The sequence below is a fragment of the Saccopteryx bilineata genome, chromosome 7, assembly GCF_036850765.1.
Source record: "Saccopteryx bilineata isolate mSacBil1 chromosome 7, mSacBil1_pri_phased_curated, whole genome shotgun sequence".
NCBI lineage: Eukaryota > Metazoa > Chordata > Mammalia > Chiroptera > Emballonuridae > Saccopteryx > Saccopteryx bilineata.
The window spans coordinates 83527815-83555758 of record NC_089496.1 but is presented as its reverse complement, the minus strand read 5'-3'; the positions used below and the strand labels follow the sequence as shown (position 1 = coordinate 83555758).

Here is a 27944-nt window from a genome sequence, read left to right as displayed (position 1 = left end):
TACAGCAGCTTGCTCATGGCAGCAAAAGCTGCCCTAAAAGCTCTGTGCTTTTGAAAAGCTGCTTTTATGGTCCTTTACAAATGAAGAAAAATATTAATGAGAAGTCACAAATACAGAACAGAGGCTTACATCAATAGCCGTTCAATGCACTGCACTAAGAAATCCCAGGAGTAAGCAGTAAGACGATGCAGTCTTGTAGGCCACGTTGGAGAAAGACGAAGTATAATCCTTGAAGAAGCCACACATGCAGCAGCTACTAAAGAAGGTGCATAATTTAGAAAGGCATAATCTGTGGAGACATCAAAAATGAACTTAAGCAACAGAATACACAAATCACAAGCTCATAAGTCACTTACTGGCATCCATAGTAACTCACCTTGCAAAGATACTTCCAGGAAGTAATCTGCATATTTGGCCATGTAGAGTTTAGTTTTTTCCAAGCAAATCATTGGCCAGCCATCATGAAGGTCTGTTTCATGTACTGCTTCAGAGAGATAATACTCGATGAAATGGGCAGCTGTTGGAAGGCAGAGGTTCCACTGAAAGGTTTCTAATAGTAATAATTCCATATGTAGCAAATTTTGTTTCGTTAATACTAGATTCATATTAGTCATACAACCCAGGCTGTTGAGCTGCTCTAGCTTAGGCACACTATCTTCTTTTTCTTCAAATTTACCTTATAAGAGAAAGGAGAAAAACAGAGAAAATATTAGGCAAATGATCATTATAGATCTAGACACGTAAATGGAATTTGCTGCCTTTTACTGCAAAGATGAGCCAAAGACATTCTTTCCCCTACTTTGGGAAGATACAATTGTGCCAGAACTCTCTGATTCTCATATTTGCAAGTTTTCTCTCCCAGTGCTTCTGTCCTCCACCTTTCACTCTCCCCTAAAAAAACTACAACTTGTAAACATTCCGATCTAATTCATATTATGTAATGAAAAGTCACATATGCCAATGAAAATGTAACTCTCTCAAATCTCACAAACTGAATCTTTTCAGGCAATTGGGGCTGGCAGTACAGGTAGTGGTTAGTGAAAGAGAATTATTTTATTTTTGAACAGAAGAAAATTTAAAGGACAATGTCATAGAGTTATCTGAAATAAAATGTAGCTAAGTGTCAAGTGTTGTCATCTCAGCATATTTTCAGCACAATCTCAATTCCAAATAAAGACTTCGGGAAAAAAACTGGATGACTATATATTGCAAGTATTCTCCTTCCACAAAAAATCTCTCTCTCTTCTTCTGAATTCAAAGCAAAAACCTGGCTAAGTCTGTTACAAACAAAGAAGGGATACTTTATATGCACTTTTATACCCATTTGCTCAAAGCAGAAGTTCTGATGGCAGAACTTCTTTATCTGAAGCCATTCACTTTTTTCCAGGAGATACTCATCTATATATACAAAGTAGGATTATGATTCTCCTTTCAGTCCTAGATCATTTTTTAACCCTTTGAGTAGTACGAACGGTATGTACATCCTCATGCCTCTTGACCATCCAGAGTACGATTGTACAAAAATTTTTATTTTAAAGATGTATAAGGCAATATTAAAAAAAGGCAAATGTATGTTCTTCTTGTTTCCATAAACTGTTTATCAAACAAACATGATTTTAAGTTAATAAAATTGTAACTGGAACTAATTTCATTTTTTTGAAATAAAAAACTCACTCCTGGGGGTCAGCAAGCATGAGAAACACTCACTCCTCAAAGGGTTAAGAGAATACGTACCATCTCACACGGTGATTTCCAAGCAAGCGTTTTAATATATATCATTTCTTTTAGGTATTTCTAGAACCCATGGCTGAAAAAAATTCATATATTATGATTTTTCCAGATGCACCAGCAGAATCAGAGAGTTGTCTTCAAGTCTCTTTGGGTCTTTGTTCTGTGGTGATAACTAAAACCTTCCTAGTGTCATGTTCTATTTTACAGTAAGGTTTAAAACAGTCATATTATTATAGAATTCTCACAATAGCTAGTACTTAATTTGTTCAAATGATAGTTATTAAAATGTTACATATTACTATATAAAATTTTTATTCTACTATAATTATCCCAATATATTTGGTTTCCTTGAAAATATTATTTTATCCATTTAAAAACATTCTAAAATCAATAAATAAAAATGAAAAAACAAACAATATAAGATGTTCTGAAGAGTCAGAATAAATGTCAAAGGAGCAGAAACCAGACAAGTTTCCCTATGAAGTTTCTTTTTCAGAAGAGATGGGTTTACACCACACATTCAAGCTGCTACAACAAATGGTAGTGGCCAGGGTTAATCAGCCCAGATGTCCAAGGTATTGCAGCCAATGGGGTTTGTTCATGTTGGCATGCCTTTGTGGCTAAGGAGAAAGTACTGCTGACTACCTTGGTCTCTGCTTATGGAGGGGAATCTGGGTAAAAGGTTTTGTTTCCTACAGCAGGAAAACTAAGAGCATAGCCTCAAGAAGAAAGCCCAAAGAAGCACATAATTTCTCTTCTGCTCTACAAATTTTGAATTTCTTTACATCTAAACTACTCTTAACTAAATATTGCTCAAGTAGGAATTAATCGCTCCTCAAAAAACTTACATAATTCAGACTTTTCATAAATTTAGTTAGCCCTTCCCAATTCAAATCACATAAAAGTGAATAAATCTCACAAGTTTTTTCTCAATAGTATAGCTCAATGCACTAAAAGTGGTCTTTATGACAAGGTCATCTAGTGTCATCACTGCACAAAGATAGAGGAGAGGAACCCACTGTTCTCAGTATGAGTGGAATTCTTCAGAAGGAGAATGACCTGTACATTCAGTTCCGACCTTCTGGATGAATCATTAAGGCCTTTTAAGTGCCCTGCCATTTGTGCAGCAGCAACAACAGTGGCAGTATACCTAAAAGGAATGTTGTAAAAATGAATGAGTTTATTTACATCATGCTTGAAGTTCCTTTTAAGAAATTAATAGATCAAAATTCACTGTTTGTTTCAAGGATCAAGGATGTTTCATATTATCTCCTTGAAACTTTTAACATTAAAAACAAAACTGTGTATAACCAATTTCACAGCTCAAAAAACCAACGTAGTGAGGTTGGCCAATTCACTAAAGGTCAAATAAATTGAGCCAAACTCAAAAATGGAAACCAAAATGAAGACATGTTTGAATTCCCAAGCTGTACTGCTAGACCAAAGTACTTCACTGGGTTATATGGGGACAACAACTACCAGAAGAGACAGACTTCTATATTATTAAGCATCTGTGGAGTTTCTATATTTATAAAGTACTTGGCTATTATATGTGTGAAAGCCTTTGTATCTTGATTCACAATGTTAAAAACAAACTGCATTCTGTATAAATAATCATACTTGGGATTTTAATTCAGGTTTCAGTTTTTTGGAACTTCTCATTATCTATAAGGATATAAATACTCAGATACATGGATATTAAAGGATTTCAAAATGTGTGACAGCATCAGTGAGTACCTGCATTCATAGCCATAGTTTTTGCTGTGCTGAATGCTATGTGCATGAGTATCTTAAATCTACTTATCCACAGTAACACATATAGGTCACAAAGCTCAGTTTCTTCCACTGAAAGGAAATACCAGAAGCCATGTGATTATATTGATAAAGGCCCTAAACAGGAAATAAGGGCACAGGATATTCACGTCTGCTTCCCAGAAAATAAAGAATTAGAGGACACAGAAACAAAATGTTAGGATGTCTTTCTTTTATAGGAAATGTTAAAATCAGTCCTGGAAAACAGCATATTTTCAAAGTTAGCAGTGAATGGCAGGCAGATGTCATTGTGAGCTCTTCCAATCTATATGCTGTCCTTTTATTACAAAGTAGGGGAAAAAGTCATCCATAATATATACTAAGATTTCTCACAAATTTATAAGGAACAGGAAGAGGCAATTCGAGAGAAAAAAGAAGGTTCTAACTCTCATTAAAAAATAGATGTAAATCAAATCAACTGTGAGATACAATTTTTCACCTCTTAGATAGTAAAGTAAAAAGCTCTGTCAACCAAAGAGAAACAAGCACTTGTCACACATTTTTACTAATAAAGCCTGTAATCTCACTTTTGGCTTTATCTTGAAGGGAAGATCATTTCTTAGTTGCCCAAGATCTTGGGCAAAGTATCAAAGGCCTCATCTCTGAGTCTGCTTCCATGCTCTTCACAAATTCAATGCTTCCATCACAGAAGCCAAGGAAAGCCAGAGTATACGTGTCAAAGAGCTGGAATTTGAGGATTTCCCAGGATAAATCAGTCTTTTCTGGAATAAGCCATTAGGGATAGGGACCTAGACTAAAGATAATAAAACAGTTCATGGAAGAGTAATCACTGACTGCCATGCTAATTTTTATGTTTCCATTTCCTACCTGCTTTTTCAAGAAAATTTCCTACCTGTTTTTAAACATATTACCCCACTTGATTCTCAAGACAACTTTATAAGTGTCTTTATTTTCATTTTATAGAGAAATAAACTGAGACTCAAAGGTTATTAAAATTCACATTGCTGACGAGAGACCGAAAACCAGGCAATTCATCACTTTAATCCCTGCTCTAAAACACTACACAACACCCTCCAATCAGATCATCTGAAGGCCCTTTCTTCCTGCCTCGAACAGTGTAGACCAGGGGTCCCCAAACTTTTTACACAAGGGGCCAGTTCACTGTCCCTCAGACCGTTGGAGGGCCGGACTATAAAAAAAACTATGAACAAATCTCTATGCACACTGCACATATCTTATTTTAAAGTAAAAAAACAAAACGGGAACAAATATAATATTTAAAATAAAGAACAAGTAAATTTAAATCAAGAAACTGACCAGTATTTCAATGGGAACTATGCTCCTCTCACTGACCACCAATGAAAGAGGTGCCCCTTCCGGAAGTGCGGCAGGGGCCGGATAAATGGCCTCAGGGGGCTGCATGCGGCCCGCGGGACCGTAGTTTGGGGACCCCTGGTGTAGACACTCAAGCAGCTGGATACGCATTAATACCTAGACCTTACAAACCGTACTCCACTTTGACCAAGTTACTGACAGTCTCAACCTATTTAATAATTACAGAGAATTCAGCTGTCAGCTGAAAATTGTTCTTCACTTTTATAAAACAGGCTGCCCATCCCAAAGCAGGGAGCATCTGGTGGAGGGAACATACAGAATTTAATCATTCTGCGAGGAGAGAAACGTTATTTGAATAAAAGTTCATGATAACTAATTGGAGAACTGCTATTGGTATCCAAATGTAAAAAGATAGGATGTAAGAATGTAAAGAACACTAGAATGCACTCCACAAATATAAAACAGATGTCGGATACTGGAAACAGGCTACCAGTTGATAAGCATCTTAAGTCCTTCTTGTTGTAATAAAGTACTAGACTGAAGTGAGGAGAGACTGAAGGTGGCTACTAAGAGACAGCTTCTTTGATTCCTTGTATAGAACTGATAGCTTGAACTCTTGAGCACTGCCTACTTGGGAGGGGCTGAGACTCTGGGGGATACCTATTTCATACTTCCCCTCTCTCCAGTGGAAAAGAATAATGTAAAAGCAATTCTTCTCTTTCAGGGACAGAGGTTTTTGGGACTGTTGGCAGAACAAGGGGAGAAGGTATCTGACTCTCAGTCATAGGTGATAATTCATATTTGAATCAGAGCAAATACAAGTCTTAAAGCCTAGGCTCCTTGAAAATGAGCAAAAAGTAACCACATAGATTAAATCAAATAATCTTTTTTTTTGTTTGTGTGTTTTTCCAAAGTGTGTGTGGGGGGGTCAGACAGACTCCCGCATTCGCCCCACCGGGATCCACCCGGCATGCCCACCAGGGGGCAATGCTCGGCCCCTCTGGGGCATTGCTCCACTGCAATCTGAGCCATTCTAGCACCTAAAGCAGAGACCATGGAGCCATCCTCAGCGCCCAGGACCAACTTTACTCCAATGGAACCTTGGCTGCAGGAGGGGAAGAGAGAGACAGAGAGGAAGGAGAGGGGGAGGGGTGGAGAGGCAGATAGGCGTTTCTCCTGTGTGCCCTGGCAGGGAATCAAACCTAGGACTTCCACACGCTGGGCTGACGCTCTACCACTGAGCCAACCGGGCAGGGCCTAAATCAAATAATCTTTAGTAAAATAAACTATGACCTTAAACTAAAAGTAATAGAAAATTTAAAACAGGAACAATTTGAAAATTCCATTCCAACCAACCTAAGATGGTGCACAACTAAGTATTCTTTCCCCAAATTGTGAAAACGGCAGTAATTTAGAACCAATCCCAAGCACTGCATGGTGGCCAGAAGTCTTAACTATATTATTCAACTACTGTCCTCAGTAAACTCTGGTAGCAACATATTGTTTATGAATAATAGTTCAGTAATCCCTAATTCATTTAGTATGTCACCAGTAAGTAAGCTTTAGTCACAAATGTAAGTTGGTCTCTGAACTGACTGTGCATCACTGATAATTTCATAGTCTACCAAGATGAGTCTCCCACTTGGTCCACACCACACTTTAAGAATCACAAGCATAGGCCCCCGCTGGGCAGATCAGCTGGTTGAAGCATTGTCCCATATGCCACGGTTGTGGCTTCGATCCCCAGTCAGGGCACATATGAGAATCAACCAGTGAATACATAAATAAGTGGAACCGCAAATCAACAGTTCTCTCTTTCTCTCCTTCCTCTCTCTAAAAAGAAATTTTAAAAAATTTAAGCAGCCTTTCTAAAGAATTACAGGTGTAGAAAAGGCAGGATTTAGTATCAGTAAAGTACAGCAGTGATGGCCATAGCAGGAAAAAATTACTTTTCATTAATGATCTCAAATTTATAAAACAACCTAACTTGCATATCTGATTTCCAGTGCTTCTCTACTATAAACTGATCCCTTAATAAACTAATATCTGTAAGACAACAAGAAACCATTCCACTTGTGGATTCTCACACATCTGATGTGTCAGGTATGGGTTTTTCCAATCCTATGCAAATTAGTAAGCCATAAAGGGCTGCACAGCCGGTGATGAAACACCACAGAACTGTACATGATTGCTTGTGAAGATAAAACCTTAATTCAAGGTTAAGTTAAAGGTTAAGTACAAATACACAAGCATTACTTCGCTGGCTTTCTCAGTGAGGAGTAGCAGGTGATGTGTCTGGATCTTAGAGGACAATAGATGAAAGAAGAAATGTAGATTTTTCAGAAAATAAGACAGTATTCTGGTAAGAATTGGCTCAAAGTACACGGGGTAAGGCTGGAAGATGAGACTGGAAAGGTGGTTGGGTCCATATGAAAGGTTCAAAATACTACATTAAGGCCCTGGCCGGTTGGCTCAGCGGTAGAGCATCAGCCTGGCGTGCAGGGACCCGGGTTCGATTCCAGGCCAGGGCACATAGGAGAAGCGCCCATTTGCTTCTCCACCCCCCCTTCTTCTCTGTCTCTCTCTTCCCCTCCCTCAGCCAAGGCTCCATTGGAGCAAAGATGGCCCGGGCGCTGGGGATGGCTCCTTGGCCTCTGCCCCAGCTGCTAGAGTGGCTCTGGTCGCAACAGAGTGACGCCCAGGAGGGGCAGAGCGTCGCCCCTGGTGGGCGTGCCGGGTGGATCCCGGTCGGGCACATGCGGGAGTCTATCTCTCCCCGTTTCCAGCTTCAGAAAAATACAAAAAAAAAAAAAATATTACATTAAGAAGTTTCTACCTTAATCAACAGACCATGAGAAGTCTTCACTAGGGCTATGTTTAGTTATATTCAGTCTGGTCCACAAGGGATTTGAAATAACTTATAAAAAGATCTTCAAGGAGACAAAATAAGTAGTTGGGGTCATTATTTTTCCCCCCACGGATTTGAGAGAAAGAGAGGAATGGGGAGGGTAGAAGGTGGAGGGGGGAGGGTGAGGAAGGAAGGGAGGGAGGGAGGGAGGGAGGGAGGAAGGGGAGGAGGGGAAGAGGAGAGGAGGAGGAGAGGAGAAAAGGACAAAGGAGAGAGGGGATCAACTCATGTTCCACTTAGTTGTGCACTTACTGGTTGATTCTCATATATGCCCTGTCTGACAGGGACTGAACCCATGACCTTGCACACCGGAATGATGTTCTATCGACTGCGCAACTCAGCCAAGGTGGGAAGCCACACTGGATCCTAAGCCCTTAAATGGGGGTTCGAGGTGAAAGCAGCAGATATTTCTAAATACTACTTTGAAGTGGGGCTTCAATTCTTACTGTATAATGACATGAATATAAAAACTACATAATGGATTCAACTTCAACATCAAATAAAATCTTTTCACATTATTACAAGAAGAAAAACTCAATTTCAAGTCCTTTACTCACCCGCTTTCTCTTCAGCTGGGGTACTAACAAACAATAAAATGAGGTATAGGAAGATGTGAAAATAAAGAGGTACCAAAATGCCCAACAGTACATTCTGCATTGGGTAACAAGTATGATCACATCAGAGTCTACCTTGCAGCCTACTACATGGTTGTGCCTATGGCACAAGCAAAGACTCTCACATTGTGTAGCAGCTCCATGTGAACCTTCAGTTCTTTAAGCTAACTCATTCTCAGCTCCATCAACAATTTGGGCCAGAAGATTCTTTGTTGTGGGGGACTGCCCCACCGCTACTCACTGGATGTTAGCAGCATCCTCCCAGGTTGTGATGACAACCAAAACTAGCTTCACACAATGCCAAGAATCCTCTGTGGGGCACAGCTGACAACTGCCCCTGGATGAAAACCACTGCTTTAAAGCAATGGTTCTCAATTGGAAGGTACATCAGAATCACCTCTGGAATTTTACAGGAAGTTAAAAAATACCCAGGCCCCATATTGTAGATTCTGAGTCAGTAGATCTGGAGTGGTCTAAACATTTGTTTCAGAATCTTTAGGACATAAGGCTCAGGCACATATGTTTTTTAGACTCCAGAGCCACATTTTAATGTCTGGTTAAAAATTACCATGCTGACCCTGGCCAGTGGCTCAGTTGATAGAGCATAGCCCCAGGTATGGACGTCCAGGGTTCAACTGCTAGTCAGGGCACACAAGAGAAGCAACCATCTGCTTCTCCCCCTTCTCTCCCCTCCTGTAGCCAGTGGCTCAATTCGTTCAAGAGTGGCCCTGGGCACTGAGGATAGCTCTGATAGAGCGTATCAGCCTCAGGTGCTAAAAATAGTTCAGTACTTGAGCATCAGCCATAGATGTAGTTGCCCAGTAGATCCCAGTTGGGGCACATGTGGGAGTCTGCCTATCTCCCCTCCTCTCACATTAAAAAAAATTGTTTTTGTGCCAAGAACTTTCAGCAAACTTTCTGATACTCATAAACTGGAATGAATGAAATTTGGTGATATTTTACTGAGTTCTACATAAACTTATTTTACTATAAACAATAGAAATTTCCAATCATGTAGAATAGATTCATACTTACTTGCTAGAAGCAGACAGGAAAGTGCAACTAAATGCAGCTGCTGGACAGAGATGTCATACCGATCCATAAATAGGTCCAGCAAATAGACAGCAAGATGTCGGGCAGAAGGGCAGAGTGTGAAGCGATTGCTCACAATGGCAATCAAGTCAGCAAAATACCTTCTGAGACTTAGTTGAGGGGACTGGCCTTTGTATGAGGGCAACTTCAGCTCCTAAATCAAGAGAAACAACATTCAGTTAACTTAGCCTGTTGGAGAAGTATTCCCACAATGCAAAGGTAATTTCTCCCCTTAGTGTGATAAGTGCCAAAAACACACTTTACTTGAATGAAACACAAACATAAAAAAGCTGAGTAGAAGACTAATGAATGGCATTTAAAATTTAAACCAAACTTTTCTCCTTATCTTTCATCACCTGGTCCACACCTTTGACATAACCAATTATAGGTGTTTCTTGGATTATTATCTTTGACATGACCTTTTATCACCTTTGACATGACCAATAATATGTAGGTGTTTCTTGGATTATTAAAGAGATATAGTCAAGCAAAAATTTAATAAGGGAATCTTGTTTTGCCTACCAGGTGTTTTCAGAAAAACATCCCTAAAATCCAACCACACCACACATATACACTCCCCTCCAAGAAGCTCACAGCTTTCGGTTAGAAGGTAATAGATAAGCTGACATACTCCTAATATGTCACATACTATATTATACTTGCAGGGATGTGGAAGGTAGAAACCAGTTTTCATCAACTGGTATGTTCTAATTATGTTTCCTTTCAGCAATTTTATGATCTCTCCTTTGCCATCATCCCCTCAAGCACCTAAAAATATTCCCATCACCACTGTTCAATCTTGAATTAAATGAACCTGCTTTTACCAAATTGGAAAATTTTGGCCTTGGCCAGTTTGCTCAGTGGATAGAGTCTGGCCTGGTGTGCAGATGTGCCAGGTCTAGAGGGCACATATGAGGAGCAACCATCTGCTTCTCTTCCCCCCTCCCTCTCCCCCTCTGCCTTCTCTCTCTCTTCCATATTGTAATCAGTGGCTCCACTGGTTTGAGTGATGACCCTGGGCTGATAGTTCAGCTGGTCTGAGTGTTGGCCCCAGGCACTGAGGATAGCTCGGGTGATTCAAGCATCAGCTCCAGGTGGGGTTAGCCAGGTGGATCCTCATTGGGACACATGTGGGAGTCTATCTCCCCTTCTCTCACTTAAAAAAAATTAAAAAATTTCTATACTATATATTAAAGTATTTCTAGAGCATAGAGAAAGTTGTTAAGGGTTAAGTTCACTTTATGAGACAAGCATAATACCAATACTAAACCTAATATGTATCATAATAGAAGTAACTTGGATAGCTACAACCCTGAAAGCACAGGGGAAAAGAAAATAAATTACACTTAACTCAAATTTTAAAACTTTTGTACATTAAAGGACGCTATCAAAAAAGGAAAAAGGCAACCCACAGCCTGACCAGGCAGTAGAGCAGAGGACAGAGCAGTGGACTGGGACGCTGAAGACCCAGGTTTGAAATCCTGAGGTGACAGGCCTGAGTGTGGTCTCACAAGCTTGAATGCAGGATCAACAACTGAAGCATGTGACCTCGTGGTTGCTGGCTTGAGTCCAAAGGTTGATAGTTTGAAGCCCAAGGTCTCTGGCTTGAGCAAGGGGTTACTGGCTCAGCTGGAGCTCCCAAGTCAAGGCGCATATGAGAAAGCAATCAATGAACAACTAAGGTGATGCAATGAAGAACTGGTGCTTCTCATCTCTCTCCCTTCCTGTCTGTCCCTGTCGCTAAAAAAAAAAGGGCAACCCACAGAATGGCAGAAAATACTTGCAAATCATATATCTGCTAAAAGGTTAATATCCAGATTATATAAGAACTCTTTTACATATACAACTCAACAAAACCAAGCAACTCAACTGAAAAGTGGACAAAGGACTCAAACATCTCTCCAAAGAAGATATACAAATGGCCAGTTAGCACATATACAGGTGCTCATCACTAACCACTGGGAAAATGCAAATAAAAATCATTATGAGATACCACTTCATATTTATCAGAACTGTTATTATCAAAACAAAATAAAACCCAGAAAACAGAAAATAAATGTTGGCAAGGAGGTGGAAAACTGGAATCCTTGTTTACTAGTGGGAATATAAAACTATGCAGCCACAGTAAATGACAGTATTACAATTCCTCCAAAAAACTAAATACAGAATTACCATATAATCCAGCAATTTCACTGTTAGATACGTACTTAAAGTAATTAAGAATAGGGACTCAACGAGACAGATAAATCCATGTTCATAGCAGTGTTATTCACACTAGCCAAAAGGTGGAAATAAATAAACCAAGTAATCATCAACTAATGAATTAACAGAATGTGGTATAAACATACAATGGATGATTCAGCCTTAAAAACAAATGAAATTCTGGTGTATTCCACAGCACAGATGGATCTTAAGAACAGTATATTAAGAGAAATAAGCCAAACACAAAAGGACAAATACTGTATGATGCCCCTTGAACGTGGTACCTAGAATGGTTGTCATAGAGGCAGAAAGTAGAATTGTGGTTACTAGGCACTGGACGGCAGGGAAAATGGGGAATTATTGTTTAATGGGTATGAGTTTCAGTTTGAAAAGATGGAAAAGTTCTAAAGATGGATAGTGGTGGCCTGGCTGGTTGGCTCAGTGGTAGAGCGTCGGCCAGCATGATGTCCCAGGTTGGATTCCTGGTCAAGGCACACAGGAGAGGTGACCATCTGCTTCTCCACCCCTACCCCTTCTCTCTGTCTCTCTTCCCCTCCCTCAGCCAGGGCTCAACTGATTCAAACCAGTGAGCTGGCACTGGCACTGAGGATGGCTCTGTGGAGCCTCTGGCCTCAGGTGCTAAAATAGCTCAGTTGCATGGAGGAGTCTATCTCCCTTCCTATCACTTAAAATTTTTTTTAAATAAAGGTAGATAGTGATTATGGTAGCCATGTGAATATATATCTACTGTCACTAAAGTGTACATTTAAAAATGGTTTAAATGGTGCCTGACCTGTGATGGCACAGTGGATAAAAGTGTTGACCTAGAATGCTGAGGGTGCTGGTTTGAACCCCAGGCTTACCAGGTCAAGGCACATGCAAGAAGCAACTGCTACAAGTAGATGCCTCCCACTCCTTCCCCCCTTCTCTCACTCTCTTTCCTCACTCTAGAATCAATAAATGAAATATGTTTAAAATGTTTTAAATGGTAAATTTTATGTTAAGCACATTTTGCAACAATAAAAAACACAAAAATGGAAGTTACCGTATTTTTCACTCCATAAGATATACCTGACCATAAGACACACTCAGGGTTTTAAGGAGGAAAATAAGAAAAAAAATATTCTGAACCAAATGGTGTGTTAAAATATTTAATACGGTACATATCTAACTTAATAAGGTATAAAGTTTTAGATAAAATGTGTGCTAGCGTTGGCAGCACATACATTAAAATTGGAACAATCTAGAGAAGATCAGCATGGCCCCTGTGGAAGGATGACATGGAAATCTGTAAAGTGTTCTGTATTTTTGTCTGGTATATGGTAATGAGAGATTTGACTTTGGGTGGTGGGCACACAACGCAATATACAGATGATGTATCATAGAATTGTATACTTAAAACCTATTGAATGTCACTCAAATAAAATTTGAAAAATGGAAAATAAAATTTTAAAAATATCCAATGTAGTTTAAATTTAGCAGTAAATACAAAGACTATACCAATTGTAGTACATCCCAGGAATACAAGAATGGTTTGATATTAGAAAATACATTAATATAAATCACAATAACAATTCACAGATATGCACAATCACCTTGATAGATGTCAAAACAGCATTTGGATAAAGGTGACCCTTGGAGATATAACAGATACCTATTTCTTTGATGAAGGGAGATAAAAAGATCTCAAATATAAAAGCCAGCATCGAATTGAATGTGACACAATAAAACGATTAGCACTGTAGTGCTGATTACTGCAATATTATTTAACATTATTCTGTGAATACTAACTAATCCAAACAGAAGGAAGGAACTAACAGGTTTAACAACGTATTGTAAAGGAAGAATCAAAGTCTCTCTCAGAAAGTTGTTCTAACAAAACAAAGAACAAAAACCACATGATCTTATCAATAGATGCAGAAAAGGCTTTTGATAAAATACAACACAATTTTATGTTTAAGACTCTCAACAAAATGGGTATAGAAGGAAAATATCTCAACATGATAAAGGCCATATATGATAAACCATCAGCCAACATCCTATTAAACGGCATAAAACTGAGGACTTTCTACCTTAAATCAGGAACAAGACAGGGTTGTCCACTCTCTCCACTCTTATTCAACGTGGTGCTAGAAGTTCTGGCCAGAGCAATCAGACAAGACAAAGAAATAAAAGGCATCCATATCGGAAGAGAAGAAGTAAAGCTATCACTTTTTGCTGATGATATGATCCTATACATCGAAAACCCGAAGGACTCCACAAAAAGATTATTAGAAACAATAAACCAATACAGTAAGGTCGCAGGATACAAAATTAACATACAAAAGTCCATAGCCTTTCTATATGCCAACAATGAAATATTAGAAAACGAACTCAAAAAAATAATCCCCTTCACGATTGCAACAAAAAAAATAAAATACCTAGGAATAAACATAACAAAGAACGTAAAGGACCTATATAATGAAAATTACAAAGCATTGTTAAGGGAAATCGAAAAAGATACAATGAGATGGAAAAATATTCCTTGTTCCTGGATAGGAAGAATAAATATAATCAAAATGGCCATATTACCCAAAGCAATATACAAATTTAATGCAATTCCCATCAAAATCCCTATGAGATTTTTTAAAGAAATGGAACAAAAAATCATCAGATTTATATGGAACTATAAAAAACCCCGAATAGCCAAAACAATCCTAAGGAAAAAGAATGAAGCTGGGGGCATTACAATACCTGACTTTAAACTATATTATAGGGCCACGATAATCAAAACAGCATGGTATTGGCAAAAAAATAGACACTCAGACCAATGGAACAGAATAGAAAGCCCAGAAATAAAACCACATATATATGGTCAAATAATCTTTGATAAAGGGGCCAACAACACACAATGGAGAAAAGAAAGCCTCTTCAACAAATGGTGTTGGGAAAACTGGAAAGCCACATGCAAAAGAATGAAACTCGACTACAGCCTGTCCCCGTGTACTAAAATTAATTCAAAATGGATCAAAGACCTAAATATAAGACCTGAAACAATAAAGTACATAGAAGAAGACATAGGTACTAAAATCATGGACCTGGGTTTTAAAGAACATTTTATGAACTTGACTCCAATGGCAAGAGAAGTGAAGGCAAAGATAAATGAATGGGACTACATCAGAATTAAAAGTTTTTGCTCAGCAAGAGAAACTGATATCAAAATAAACAGACAGCCAACTATATGGGAACTGATATTTTCAAACGACAGCTCAGATAAGGGCCTAATATCCAAAATTTACAAAGAACTCATAAAACTCAACAACAAACAAACAAACAATCCAATAAAAAAATGGGAAGAGGACATGAACAGACACTTCTCCCAGGAAGAGATACAAATGGCCAACAGATATATGAAAAGATGCTCAGCTTCATTAGTGATTAGAGAAATGCAAATCAAAACTACAATGAGATACCACCTCACTCCTGTTAGATTAGCTATTATCAACAAGACGGGTAATAGCAAATGTTGGAGAGGCTGTGGAGAAAAAGGAACCCTCATTCACTGTTGGTGGGACTGTAAAGTAGTACAACCATTATGGAGGAAAGTATGGTGGTTCCTCAAAAAACTGCAAATAGAACTACCTTATGACCCAGCAATCCCTCTACTGGGTATACACCCCAAAACCTCAGAAACATTGATACGTGAAGACACATGTAGCCCCATGTTCATTGCAGCACTGTTCACAGTGGCCAAGACATGGAAACAACCAAAAAGCCCTTCAATAGAAGACTGGATAAAGAAGATGTGGCACATATACACTATGGAATACTACTCAGCCATAAGAAATGATGACATCAGATCATTTACAGCAAAATGGTGGGATCTTGATAACATTATAAGGAGTGAAATAAGCAAATCAGAAAAAAACAAGAACTACATGATTCCATACATTGGTGGAACATAAAAATGAGACTAAGAGACATGGACAAGAGTGTGGTGGTTACCAAGGGTGGGGGGGGAGGGAGGACATGGGAGGGAGGGAGGGAGAGAGTTAGGGGGAGGGGGAGGGGCACAGAGAACTAGATAGAGGGTGACGGAGGACAATCTGACTTTGGGCGAGGGGTTTGCAACATAATTTGATGACAAAATAACCTAGACATGTTTTCTTTGAATATATGTACCCTGATTTATTAATGTCATCCCATTACCATTAATAAAAATTTATTAAAAAAAAAAAAAAGAAAAGAAAGTTGTTCTACAGATGGTAGAATTTCTATCCAGAAAAAACATAAAAATCAACAGAAAAAGTAAGGAGAAATAAATACTAAGAATTCAGTACAGTGGTTGTTTACAAAATTAGAATAAAAAAACCAATAGCTTTTCTATATACTAAGAGCTGGTTAGAAAAATAGAAGAACCCATCTACATTAACCATAAAATTAAAATCCCTAGAAATAAATCTATATATGCAAGCACTGTATTAACAAAACATTAAAATTCTGAAGGAGTTTGAAGACTTGTATACATGGGAAAAAACATTCTTTTTTATTGGATAGAAGAACCTATTTGATAATAATGGCATTTCAAATCAGGGAAAAATAGATGAATTTAATAAGTATTCCTGACATATAGGATAAAGAATTTCTTTATTATTTAGAGAAATCTTATAAATTAATTTTAAAAAGGCAGCAAATATGAATAGACAATTCACAGGAAAAAATAAAATCAGGCCAAAACTTATAAAAAGATGACTTCCCTCACTCAAAATTAAAAAGTTATACAGTCTTAACTTACCACATTACATTAATTTTTTTTTTTTGTATTTTTCTGAACTTGGAAACGGGGAGGCAGTCAGACAGACTCCCACATGTGCCCAACTGGGATCCACCCAGCATGCCCACCAGGGGGCGATGCTCTGCCCATCTGGGGCATTGCTCTGTCGCAACCAGCATTCTGGCGCCTGAGGCAGAGGCCACAGAGCTATCCTCAGCGCCCAGGCCAACTTTGCTCCAATGGAGCCTTGGCTGCGGGAGGGGAAGAGAGAGACAGAGAGGAAGGAGAGGGGGAGGGGTGGAGAAGCAGATGGGCGCTTCTCCTGTGTGCCCTGGCCGGGAATCGAACCCGGGACTCCTGCATGCCAGGCCGACGCTCTACCACTGTGCCAACCGGCCAGGGCCTTATTAATTTTTGTTTAAGATATTAAGAATGGGCCCTGGCTAGTAGGTGCAGTGGTAGAGCATCACCCTGGTATGTGGATGTCCTGGGTTCGATTCCCAGTCAGGGCACACAGGAGAAGCGCCCATCTGCTTCTCTACCCCTACTTCTCTCTCTTTCTCTCCCTCCTGCAGCAGAGATGGCTCGATTGGAGAGAGTAGGCCCTGGGCACTGAGGATATCTCTGTGGCTTCCGACTCAGGCTCTGGCGCTAAGAACTTGGTGAGCAATGAACTTGGTAAGAACTTCCATTGAGCAATGGAACAAGGGCCCAGATGGTCAGAGCATCACCCCCTAGTGGGCTCGCTGGGTGGATGCCCATCCAGGCACATGCAGAAGTCTATCAGCCTCCCTCCTCTCACTAAATTTAAAAAAATAAATAAGAATGGAAATAAGAACTTCCAGAAATTATCAGTCAGATTAGCAATATAACCTTTTGGAGGAAAGTAGGTAATACAATTTTTTTAAGTGCAGATTAAACATACCCTTTAACTTAGCAACACTAGGCTTAGGAATTTACCCCATATATAAGGAGGTCCTTTGCAACACTATTTTTAATAGGAAGATAGTCAAATAAAAAGCTTTATGTCCAACAACCTGAATGGATCTCCAGAAAATTTTGTTGAGTGAATAGAACCAATTCCAAAAGGTCACATACTATAAAATACCATTTACATAACTAACATTCTTGACATGATAATATTATAGAAATGAAGAACAGATTAGTAGTTACCAGGGTTTAAGGGGAAGAAGGAATGAGAGTGGCAGGGAAAAGCATGCGATTATAAAAGGGTAACACAAGAAAGATATCACTGTATTGATAGAAAATATTCTGCATCTTGACTATCATCAATATCCTGGCTGTGAGAATTATACTCTAGTTTTACAAGATGTTACCACTGGAGGAACTGGGTAAAGGGTACAGGGGATCTATCTGTACTATTTCTTTTTTTTTTTTTTCTTTTTCTGAAGCTGGAAATGGGGAGAGACAGTCAGACAGACTCCCGCATGCGCCCAACCGGGATCCACCCGGCACGCTCACCAGGGGAGACGCTCTGCCCACCAGGGGGCGATGCTCTGCCGTGACCAGAGCCACTCTAGTGCCTGGGGCAGCGCCTGGGCCATCTTTGCTCCAATGGAGCCTTGGCTGCGGGAGGGGAAGAGAGAGACAGAGAGGAAGGGGGGGTGGAGAAGCAAATGGGCGCTTCTCCTATGTGCCCTGGCCGGAAATCGAACCCGGGTCCCCCGCACGCCAGGCCGACGCTCTACCGCTGAGCCAACCGGCCAGGGCCTGTACTATTTCTTATAACTGCATAAAAAGTGTAATTAGAGGCCTGACCAGGCAGTGGTGCAGTGGATACAGCGTCGGACTGGGATGCTGAGGACCCAGGTTCAAGACCCGGAGGTCGCCAACTTGAGCGCAGGCTCATCTTGTTTGAGCAAAAAGCTCACCAGCTTGGACCCAAGGTCGCTGGCTCAAGCAAGGGGTTACTCGGTCTGCTAAAGGCCCGCGGTCAAGGCATATATGAGAAAGCAATCAATGAACAACTAAGGTGTTGCAATGCGCAATGAAAAACTGATTGATGCTTCTCATCTCTCCGTTCCTGTCTGTCTGTCCTTGTCTATCCCTCTCTCTGATTCTGTCTCTGTAAAAAAAAAAAAAAAAAAAAAGTAATTAGAAAAGAGCTTGATATCAATCAACAGAGAATTGAGGCAGCGCCTGGGCCATCTTTGCTCCAATGGAGCCTTAAAATAAACTACAGGACACTGATTCAATGTGGACATTAAACTAAAGGACAGTAGACCTCTATGTGTTGATATGGAAAATTTGATAAACTGAGTGAGGTTGGTGTGGGAGGAAGGTAATAGAACAATGAATATATATTTGACCTCTTGTATCAAAAACAAAAAAATAATTTATTTGCAAATATACTAAATTATTTGGTATCTTTTCAAGAAAACAAACAAACAAACAATAATGATGGTAACCCAAGGGAATCAGGAAATAGTGAGGGTTGGGGAAACTCATTTTAATCCTTCTTATATTATCCAAAAATTTTTTTAACCATATGCACGTATCATTGAAAAATTTTTATAAATACTAAAAGTAGTTACTTGAGACACAGGCTAATGGGCCATTTTGTGTTTTTAATCTTTATTATATGCGGCTTAAGTATCTGTCGCCGATAGCTTATTGGTTGCTTGCGTAACTGTACTAGCCAATGGGGTGAAGTTGCCACGGCATTCAAATAGTCCCGCCTTCTGGCATGCCACCTCACAAACTGAGGTTAAAGATTGGAGCAATTATTATGCTGTTAAGAAATCTTAACACCAGAAGGGGTCTTTGCAATGGTACAAGACTAGAGGTTCTCCAATTGAAAAATAATGTCATAATAGCTAAGTCTTTGGCTCCTCTAAAGGTGAAATACATGTCATTCCAAGAATTGATTTGGCTCCATCTCAAACAGGTTGCCATTTCAATTGAGACGTAGACAATTTCCTGTAAAACTTGCCTTTGCTATGACCATCAATAAGTCTTATGGCCAAACGCTGACTTGTTGGCATTTTTTTTTTTTAATTTTAATTTTAATTTTTTTATATTTCTGAAGCTGGAAACAGGGAGAGACAGTCAGACAGACTCCCGCATGCGCCCGACCGGGATCCACCCAGCACGCCCACCATGGGGCGACGCTCTGCCCACCAGGGGGCGATGCTCTGCCCATCCTGGGCGTCGCCATGTTGCGACCAGAGCCACTCTAGCGCCTGGGGCAGAGGCCACAGAGCCATTCCCAGCGCCCGGGCCATCTTTGCTCCAGTGGAGCCTTGGCTGCGGGAGGGGAAGAGAGAGACAGAGAGGGAAAGCGCAGCGGAGGGGTGGAGAAGCAAATGGGCGCTTCTCCTGTGTGCCCTGGCCGGGAATCGAACCCGGGTCCTCCGCACGCTAGGCCGACGCTCTACCGCTGAGCCAACCGGCCAGGGCTTGTTGGCATTTTTTTACCTGAGCCTGCATTTGAACATGGTCAACTTTATGTTGCCTATTCAAGAGTTCGTGAAAGAATGGACGTAAAATTAAAAATAATTGATGGTCCTCTGCAAGGCGAGCTTAAAAATGATGGAGGGCCTTGGCCGGTTTGCTCAGTGGTAGAGCGTCGGCCTGGTGTGCAAGGGGTCCCGGGTTCGATTCCCGGCCAGGGCACACAGGAGAAGCGCCCATCTGCTTCTCCACCCCTCCCCCTCTCCTTCCTCTCTGTCTCTCTCTTCCCCTCCCGCAGCGAGGCTCCATTGGAGCAAAGATGGCCCGGGCGCTGGGGATGGCTCCTTGGCCTCTGCCCCAGGAGCTGGAGTAGCTCTGGTCGCAACAGAGCGATGCCCCGGAGGGGCAGAGCATCGCCCCCTGGTGGGCGTGCCGGGTGGATACCGGTCGGGCGCATGCCAGAGTCTGTCTGACTGTCTCTCCTCGTTTCCAGCTTCGGAAAAATACAAAAAAAATAAAAATAAAAATGATGGAAAGATCTACACAAGAAATGTTGTGTACAAAGAGATCTTTGACATGTGAATTAACATTTTATTATTTAAATCACCTTTATTTATTGAGCTAGCAGTGGCTCTTAAGAAATGTACCGCCAGTGGTTTCCTTCATTGCACTCTACTTTAAGCAATTAAGCAAGTAGAAGTGGGAAACCCCGTGGGGCAGTAAGCAAAGGGGCGTCCTTGCCGCCTGCCCTGGGTAATTCAGTTTGAATTAGCAGATACCTTTGCACAAATCATTTTAATTACAATTTATAATATCTAGAACAGCAGTCATTTCGTATGACTGCCAGGCTTTCTAGTTTTTATATAAGTGAGAAAAGCACAAACAAATGCTACTGGGGGTGCAGACAATGGCTTAGGCTGCCTTGGTTCTCTGAAGATAAAAAAAAAATTTAATTTCTCCAAAGAAAGAAAACACGCTGATTTCTTATGCAGCCCTAGGGTTTTTCCTTTCTCATTTACCATTTCTGTAGATCTTTACCATAGTGTAAATGAGTTAAAATTTCAAACTTCACCTTTCTCTGCTGTCATCACACGACATTTATTGAGCATTATCCATGTAGCACACACTGTGCTAGCCCCACAGATAAAAGCTGGAAAACAGTCTCCAGCCTCTCTAACAGATAAACCAAAATACAGAGATTATTAGTATATATGTAGTAATCACAGGATATTACAGAAACACTGAGAAGGGAGATCAAACCTAGCTCAGGGGGTGGGGTGTTGGGAAAAACAGCCAGAGTAGGCTTTCTGCAAGAGGCCTAAATTAGGTCTTAAGAATTCACTGGGCAACAGCTGGAAACACTGGTGGCTTTATTTTGAACTATGTTAACTTTGCTAAGTGAAGACAAAATAAAGGCAAGAATGCAAGGGCCAACAATTGGAAATTTTAAACAATAAGTTCAATACATTCTCTCTTTATGATTTTAAATTGTCAAGTGCGAGTGATTACCAGATGGCTGTCGGGTTTAGTGCTTTGTCCAGGTACTGCAGTTATATAAGCATGAGAAAATGACTTATGCTTTTCTCAGCTTCCAAATGTTTTCTTTCTATTCCTGATCCCCTCGAATTGAACAACACTCTTGTTCTTGTCTGCTTCTCAGGATCCCACAGGACCACAGCACAGAGATCTGTCATCTCCATCTCCAGTCCTCATCAGCTCCCCACCCCAGGTACCATCCCTCTCCTAGAACGAGTTCAATGTCCAGCCAGCATGGCAACAAAGGCATAGGAAGAATACTCACAAGTATAACTCTGTGAGGCATACATTTTTTAATTTCTTAAAAAGTGATCATCTGTCAAAAAGGATCCTAAAAATACTCCCCGAGCATCCTAACACACCAGTACGCAAAGCAAAACAAGGCGAAGAAAAACACTGCACAGAGTATAAGAGCATGCCTGCTTTGTAGGGTTTGTTTGGAAGGAGGTGTACAGGGGAAGGTTCTTATATTTTACAAAAACAGTATTGTTGGCATTTGGGGTTGAAGATTTCCATTTTTTTGTAATTTTTACTTTTCCCTAGTAGAGATAATGCTAATCACACCAATTACTCCTCCACAAACCTTGGGTGTAAAAAGAGAACACCTTCCTCAGTATCTGAATGGCAACTGCCCAAAGGAAGACCTAAGTTCAGATACTCTGGATTCTGTGAGACTCCATGAAGGCAGGGATCGTGTCTGTTTCATTGTCGGTTACCAGTCTAACACCTGGCACAGCACCTTGTACATTGTGGGCACTCAAATATCAGAAATAAATAAATAGTCTAACACCTGGCACAGCACCTTGTACATTGTGGGCACTCAAATATCAGAAATAAATAAATAGTCTAACACCTGGCACAGCACCTTGTACATTGTGGGCACTCAAATATCAGAAATAAATAAATAAGCATGTGATTATCCAACTAAATCTCTTAATTAACAGCCTGGAATTAACATGTATTTTTTTTAAAAGTTCATTTAACTTGCTTTGACTTCAGTGCATTACAAACAGTGATCTCTCCAGTTCCACATGTTCAAGTTTTACTGAAACATAAATTCCTTATAAAGTATGGACACTATGTGAAATCCTAACATGTGGCTTAAAAATGCTCTCTAATAAAAAGAAAGACAACCCAGGTTAGCATACCACAAGTGGTCCAAGATAACTTTCAATGGCATTCCTTCAGATCCTACACTATCTTTTCCTTTGATAGTTCATAAGCAACTTTAGTAACTCTGTGTCTTATTCCTTGGATCTTTCCCAGAGCCTCATACACAAAGCATTAAACAAATCTACTGGGGGAAAAAATCCACTTCCAATCTCAACGGACAAAATCAATGCAGGTAATCACTCACGGTTAAAATTCACATAAAATATAAGAATCAAAAACCATGGGAAAAGGGGCAGGGAAAACACAAAATCACCAAGAAAAATCTTTCATGTTTCATGCCATTAAAATAATATGTAATTAGCCCTGGCCGGTTGGCTCAGCAGTAGAGCATTGGCCAGTGTGTAGAAGTCCTGGGTTCGATTCCCGGCCAGGGCACACAGGAGAAGCGCCCATCTGCTTCTCCATCCCTCCCCCTCTCCTTCCTCTCTGTCTCTCTCTTCTCCTCCCACAATCAAGGCTCCATTGGAGCAAAGTTTGCCCGGGCACTGAGGATGGCTCCTTGGCCTCGGCCTCAGGCGCTAGAATGGCTCTGGTTGCAACAGAGCAATGCCCCAGATGGGCTGAGCACCACCCCCTGGTGGGCATGCTGGGTGGATCCCGGTCGGGCGCATGCGGGGAGTCTTTCTGACTGCCTCCCTGCTTCTAACTTCGGAAAAATACAAAAAAAAAAAAAAAAAAGTAATTAATTTCACCACACACTAGAGAGATAAAGAGTTGGAACATTTACAATTAAAAGATAACATCTGCAAAAAAAAAAAAAAAGTATCTGGACAATTTTCAAAGTGGGAAACCTGTAACTCTCTTAACATTCCAGAGAAACATTCCATACTTGAGACTCTCCTGTGGTATAAATGACCTCTTAGGGAACTGAAGTGTATTTAGTGTGTCTAAGAGACTGAATTTCAAAATTATTTTTGGGGTGTTTTTTTAAGAGAATGGGAGATAGTGAGACAGACTCCCACATGCGCCCCGACTGGGATCCACCCAGCAACCTCTATCTGGGGCCAATGCTCAAATCAACAGAACTATGCTCAGTACCTGGGGCCAACACTGGAACCAATCAAGCTACTGGCTGCAGGAGGGGAAGAAGGAGAGGGAGAGAAGCAGATGGTTACTTCTCTTGTGTGCCCTGACCGAGAATCGAACCTGGGACCCATCCATTCACCAGGCTGACACTCTAGGGCCTGAATGTCAGGATTAATAAGTCACATTTACAGATCTCAAACCCTAAAAAGAGTCTGTAACAATTTAACTCAAATTAGGTTTTCTAATTCTACTTAACCTGATTAAAAAATCAAGATATTATAATTTCTGGCTCTCTCAATCCAACAGTCAGCATCCTTTTTATTAAAGAGTCAGCTGTTCTGACCAGGGTGGTGCAGTGGATAGAGTGTCGGACTGGGATGCAGAAGGACCCAGGTTCGAGATCCCAAGGTCGCCAGCTTGAGCGCAGGCTCATCTGGTTTGAGCAAAGCTCACCAGCTTGGACCCAAGGTCGCTGGCTCGAGCAAGGGGTTACTCGGTCTGCTGAAGGCCCACGGTCAAGGCACATATGAGAAAGCAATCAACGAACAACTAAGGTGTTGCAACGAAAAACTGATGACTGATGCTTCTCATCTCTCCGTTCCTGTCTATCCCCATCTGTCCCTCTCTCCGACTCTCTCTGTCTCTGTTAAAAAAGAAAAAGAAAAAAGAGTCAGCTGTTTTGCTTCTTTCTAATTGTCTCTATACCTAACAAATACCGCTCTCTATCCCTGGTGAAACTCACTCAAGTTAAATATAATTTTGAATGTAGTCTCTCTTCTCGTTACCAAAGAGGCAGAGTGGACTCATTACGCTGAAATGTGACATACTGAGTAAAACTGTTACTTAAGAGCAACAAAATACTTCGAATTGTGCCAGAAAAGTGTCTTCTTACCCCCCAACATCTATTAACTATATACTGTCTTTGATATTAGCTGGAAACAGCAGCTAACTCCTTCTACCTTCAAGCTTTTTAAACAGCCCCAAATTTTAAATCTGGAGAGTAAAAAATAACAAGTTATAATTTTCTTAGTGCTTACTATATACCAATCACTGTTGTAAGGACATGTACAGTATCAACTCATTTAATCTTCACAATCATCCCATCAGGCACATTCTATCACTATTATTCATGTTACAGATAAGAAAATTGAGAAACCGAAAATTAAGTAACTTGTCTAAAGTCTCACAGCAAGTTAGTTTAAAAGCTGGGGAATTAATTTATGTACAAATGTGACATTACACACAGCTGCATGCAAAAGCAACTACAAAACCAGGAGGGCTGTTCTACCCAATAAATGATGTCCGCTAGCTTTTTAAGAACAATATCAAATCTCTGTTCCACCTGGAAACATCAGAATGTCTCTTCACACCTCTCTCCCAACTACCTCGCCCCAACCCCCCTCCTCATTTAAGTTGCAGGTTCCTCTGACATTCCAGGGAAGAAGCCAAGACGTTAATTACCTTTGAGCAAATAAGCCAACTCGCCTTTGCTGGTCTGGAAACGGGTGGTTAAAGAACCTGACTTTCCAGGGGGCCGAAAGTCACACTAACTGGTATAAGACACCCAGTACCAAGTGTTAAGGTCCGGGCATCAAGGTTACCTTGTACCGAAGGGCTTGATGAATATCGGCAGCCAGCTGTCCCCGCCACCACTGCCCCTCCAGCTCCATGGGACCGGGCGGCGCGCCTGGCCAGACGCGGCAACTTCAGTCTGTAAGACACACCCTAGACGCGGTCACTGCCAGCTCCCTCCAGACGACCCTCCGCGTCCCCTCCCTGACGGGTGTGACCTCAGGCCACCCTAAGCGACTGTTCACCTTCACCTGACTCGTCCTAAACCCAGCAGCGTCCAGACCAACCCCCGCCGCCGCACGCGGGGCCGGAGCCACCCAGCCAGGAAGAACTGGCTCCTTCTGCAGACTGCCGGACTGGGTGCCGGGAAAAACGGGACTAAGTGCGGCCCGAGTTCCCACCGCGCGCACCGGGTTCGTACTCAGGAAAGCCGGAGCGGGGCCGTCCTCGGGCTCCCCGCGTCCGGGTTCGAATTCTCCCGCCCGCCCCGAGGAGCGGAGAGACGTGACACCGGCCCCAGGCTCCCGGAGGGGAAAGCCTCTCGAGAACCCCGGAGCCCAACGCCCGCCGACGCGAGGCAGCGCGGCGGACGGTCGGGCGCTCGCTCCCCTCCAAGAGCCGCCCCGCGGCCCGGCCCGCACCAGGCCGCCTCCTCCTCGTCCCAAGGAGCGCACGGTCTCGTGCGGCCCCAGAAAGGCGAACAAAAGGCCGGGCCGGGTGGGTCCGGTGTCCTACGCCCAGCCCTGGCCTGCCGGCCCTGCAGCGGCCTCCTTACCCGGAACTGCGGCCCTCACAGCCCCTGCCCCGCCGGCATGCGGGGGGCGCCGGCCCCGCTCATGCTGCAGACAGTCGGCCGCGAAGCGCCGGCCTCAGCTCGGGCCCAGCGCCGGGGCGCTCGCACCGCCCATTGTTAAAGGACCGGCAGGCGGCTCCGCGTACAAAGCCAGCGCTGGGGCACATGCGGCCCCGCCGCTGCCAATCTCGTCTCGCGATACAGCAGGGTCACCTCCGAACCGTCCAATCGGCGGCCGGGCCGGGCCCAGGTGCAGCGCCGGGCGACGGCTCGCCCGCCCCCGCCGGGCCCCGGCCGCATCCCTGGCTCCCCTCCGCTCGACCCTTCGCTTCGTGTTGTCCGACCTCAACTACACCAGCCGCGGAGCCTGCCTGAGGGATGGGCGGAGGTCGGAAGGCAGCGCCGTCAAAATGATAACGTTGATCATCATTCGGGTGGCCAGTCCGGTCATGCCACTCACCTGCTGAGAACCTTCAATGGCTCCCCGATGCCAGCAGAGTTATGGTCCCAAGTCTTGGGCTTGGTGCTTAAAAAAACCCTTCACAGCATGGATTCAGTCAGTATTCCTCATCTCACATTAGGGCAGTCCCTTACATCCTATGGGCTGCTTAGTGGAATTATCAGTTCCTCCATATGTGCTTTGGCCGTTTCCACAGTCCCTAAAGCGCTTTCTCTTGTGACATTCTGCTGTCTTTTAAATCCCATTTTAAAACCTACTCCTTCTTCTAGAAACCTAATTAATCTCCCCCCTTCCTTATTTCCTTTGCTGTACAGATTCCCAAAAACTTTAAAGCAGTTAAGATTACCTTTAGTAAACCTAATTTGTCAATACCATAGTGGATGTAATTAACCATCTGTGGTCCTAAATCGGGAAACTACAAAAGTGTGGAAACACTCCAACATCAATTAAGGTAATGTGGGACCTGAAATGTGATGAGCAGACACCTAATCAACTTTATTTTAACCTGTTAGGTGGAATACCACAACAGAAGTGGATAGTCAGCCCATGACAGTAATTCTCATTTCTCTGAGAATGTTGTCATTCTCTTTTAATATTAAAAAATAAATCATAGACCCCTACCCATTTTAGTAAGAACTATATTGTTACAAGAGTTGTATGATAAAGAGCTACCATAAAGTGATGGATATATGTTATATGAATTTGACCTTGCCATCTTCATCCATTTGAACAGCTGCAGATATATATGTGAGATAATGCTTATGTACTTCTAGAAGCGCAGGGCTAGGGACAAGGGAAAGCAGAAGTTTCTGGTGAGAAGCAAGGTCCAGTCTAGCTCAGCATTGTCCAGGAGAGTCTGCCCTGACTTGTCTCAGTTGTAGAGCCTCTCTAGAGAGGAGATGGACACAGGCTAAAAGCTCCATGCCCTTTATAATGGCATTTAAATAGTACCTACCTTCTCAGGTTCCAATTCATGTTCACTAAGCAACTTTATGACAATAATTTGGCTTCCTAATAACTTAAATGTCCAGAGCTTATTTAAGAACTCTTTCAGGAAAATGGGTCACAGATTATAATCATCACTGTAATAGGTTGTTTCTCATGGTTTCTACTTTGAAGATGTTATTCACTGGGAGATATTTGTTCAGAAATTTTTCTACTTTTTGGATTTGCCTCATCTGATGAAAGGACTTTAATGTTCATTCATTTCATAGATTAATATATGTGTATGGATATAATTTTCCCAGTGTGTCATAGATTATAAGTCCTTAAAATGCAAAATTTAGGTTTATTACAGTTTCCTCATTAATTTCTTTAGGGCAAGGTGAACACAATTAGGTATTTACTTAACTCCTAAATAAAATCTGCTCTCAAAAAGTTATATTCTAATGGGTTGAGGGAAATAAAATAAAGAAGCAACAACAAAGTCACTTGGTGACAAGTAGATGAAAAAAACCAGCAAAAGAGAATAGAAAATGAAACTGAGTGGACATTGCTTTGTGTTAAGGTGAGGTGGGCGAAGGCCTGAGGGAGGTAAGGCAGCATGCAGATATGTGGTGGTT

The 27944-nt window shown here is 41.6% G+C and overlaps 1 protein-coding gene and 1 non-coding gene across 6 annotated transcripts in view; one reads left to right on the top strand and one right to left on the bottom strand.

Moving 5' to 3' along the window:
• Positions 1-26088, bottom strand: part of CCNJ (cyclin J) — a 31442-nt gene extending 5354 nt beyond the window's left edge. For 2 of the 5 annotated variants that reach the window (XR_010726551.1, XM_066238840.1), the window contains exons 1-5: positions 25905-26088; positions 25159-25268; positions 9397-9607; positions 377-676; positions 130-289 (exon numbers count right to left, since the gene is read on the bottom strand). Coding sequence is in view for 4 of the 5 variants with exons in the window: in XM_066238840.1 (XP_066094937.1) it covers positions 130-289; positions 377-676; positions 9397-9607; positions 25159-25227 (740 nt within the window). In the remaining variant the exon portion in view is untranslated. Of the gene's footprint in view, positions 1-129; positions 290-376; positions 677-9396; positions 9608-24010; positions 24201-25158; positions 25269-25904 lie in introns of all 5 variants that reach the window. The other 3 variants (XM_066238842.1, XM_066238841.1, XM_066238843.1) reach the window with 3 other exon arrangements.
• Positions 12859-12965, top strand: LOC136311330 (U6 spliceosomal RNA). Its single transcript, XR_010726732.1, has one exon. It is a non-coding gene; the product is annotated as a U6 spliceosomal RNA (small nuclear RNA).
• Positions 26089-27944: the final 1856 nt, after the last annotated feature.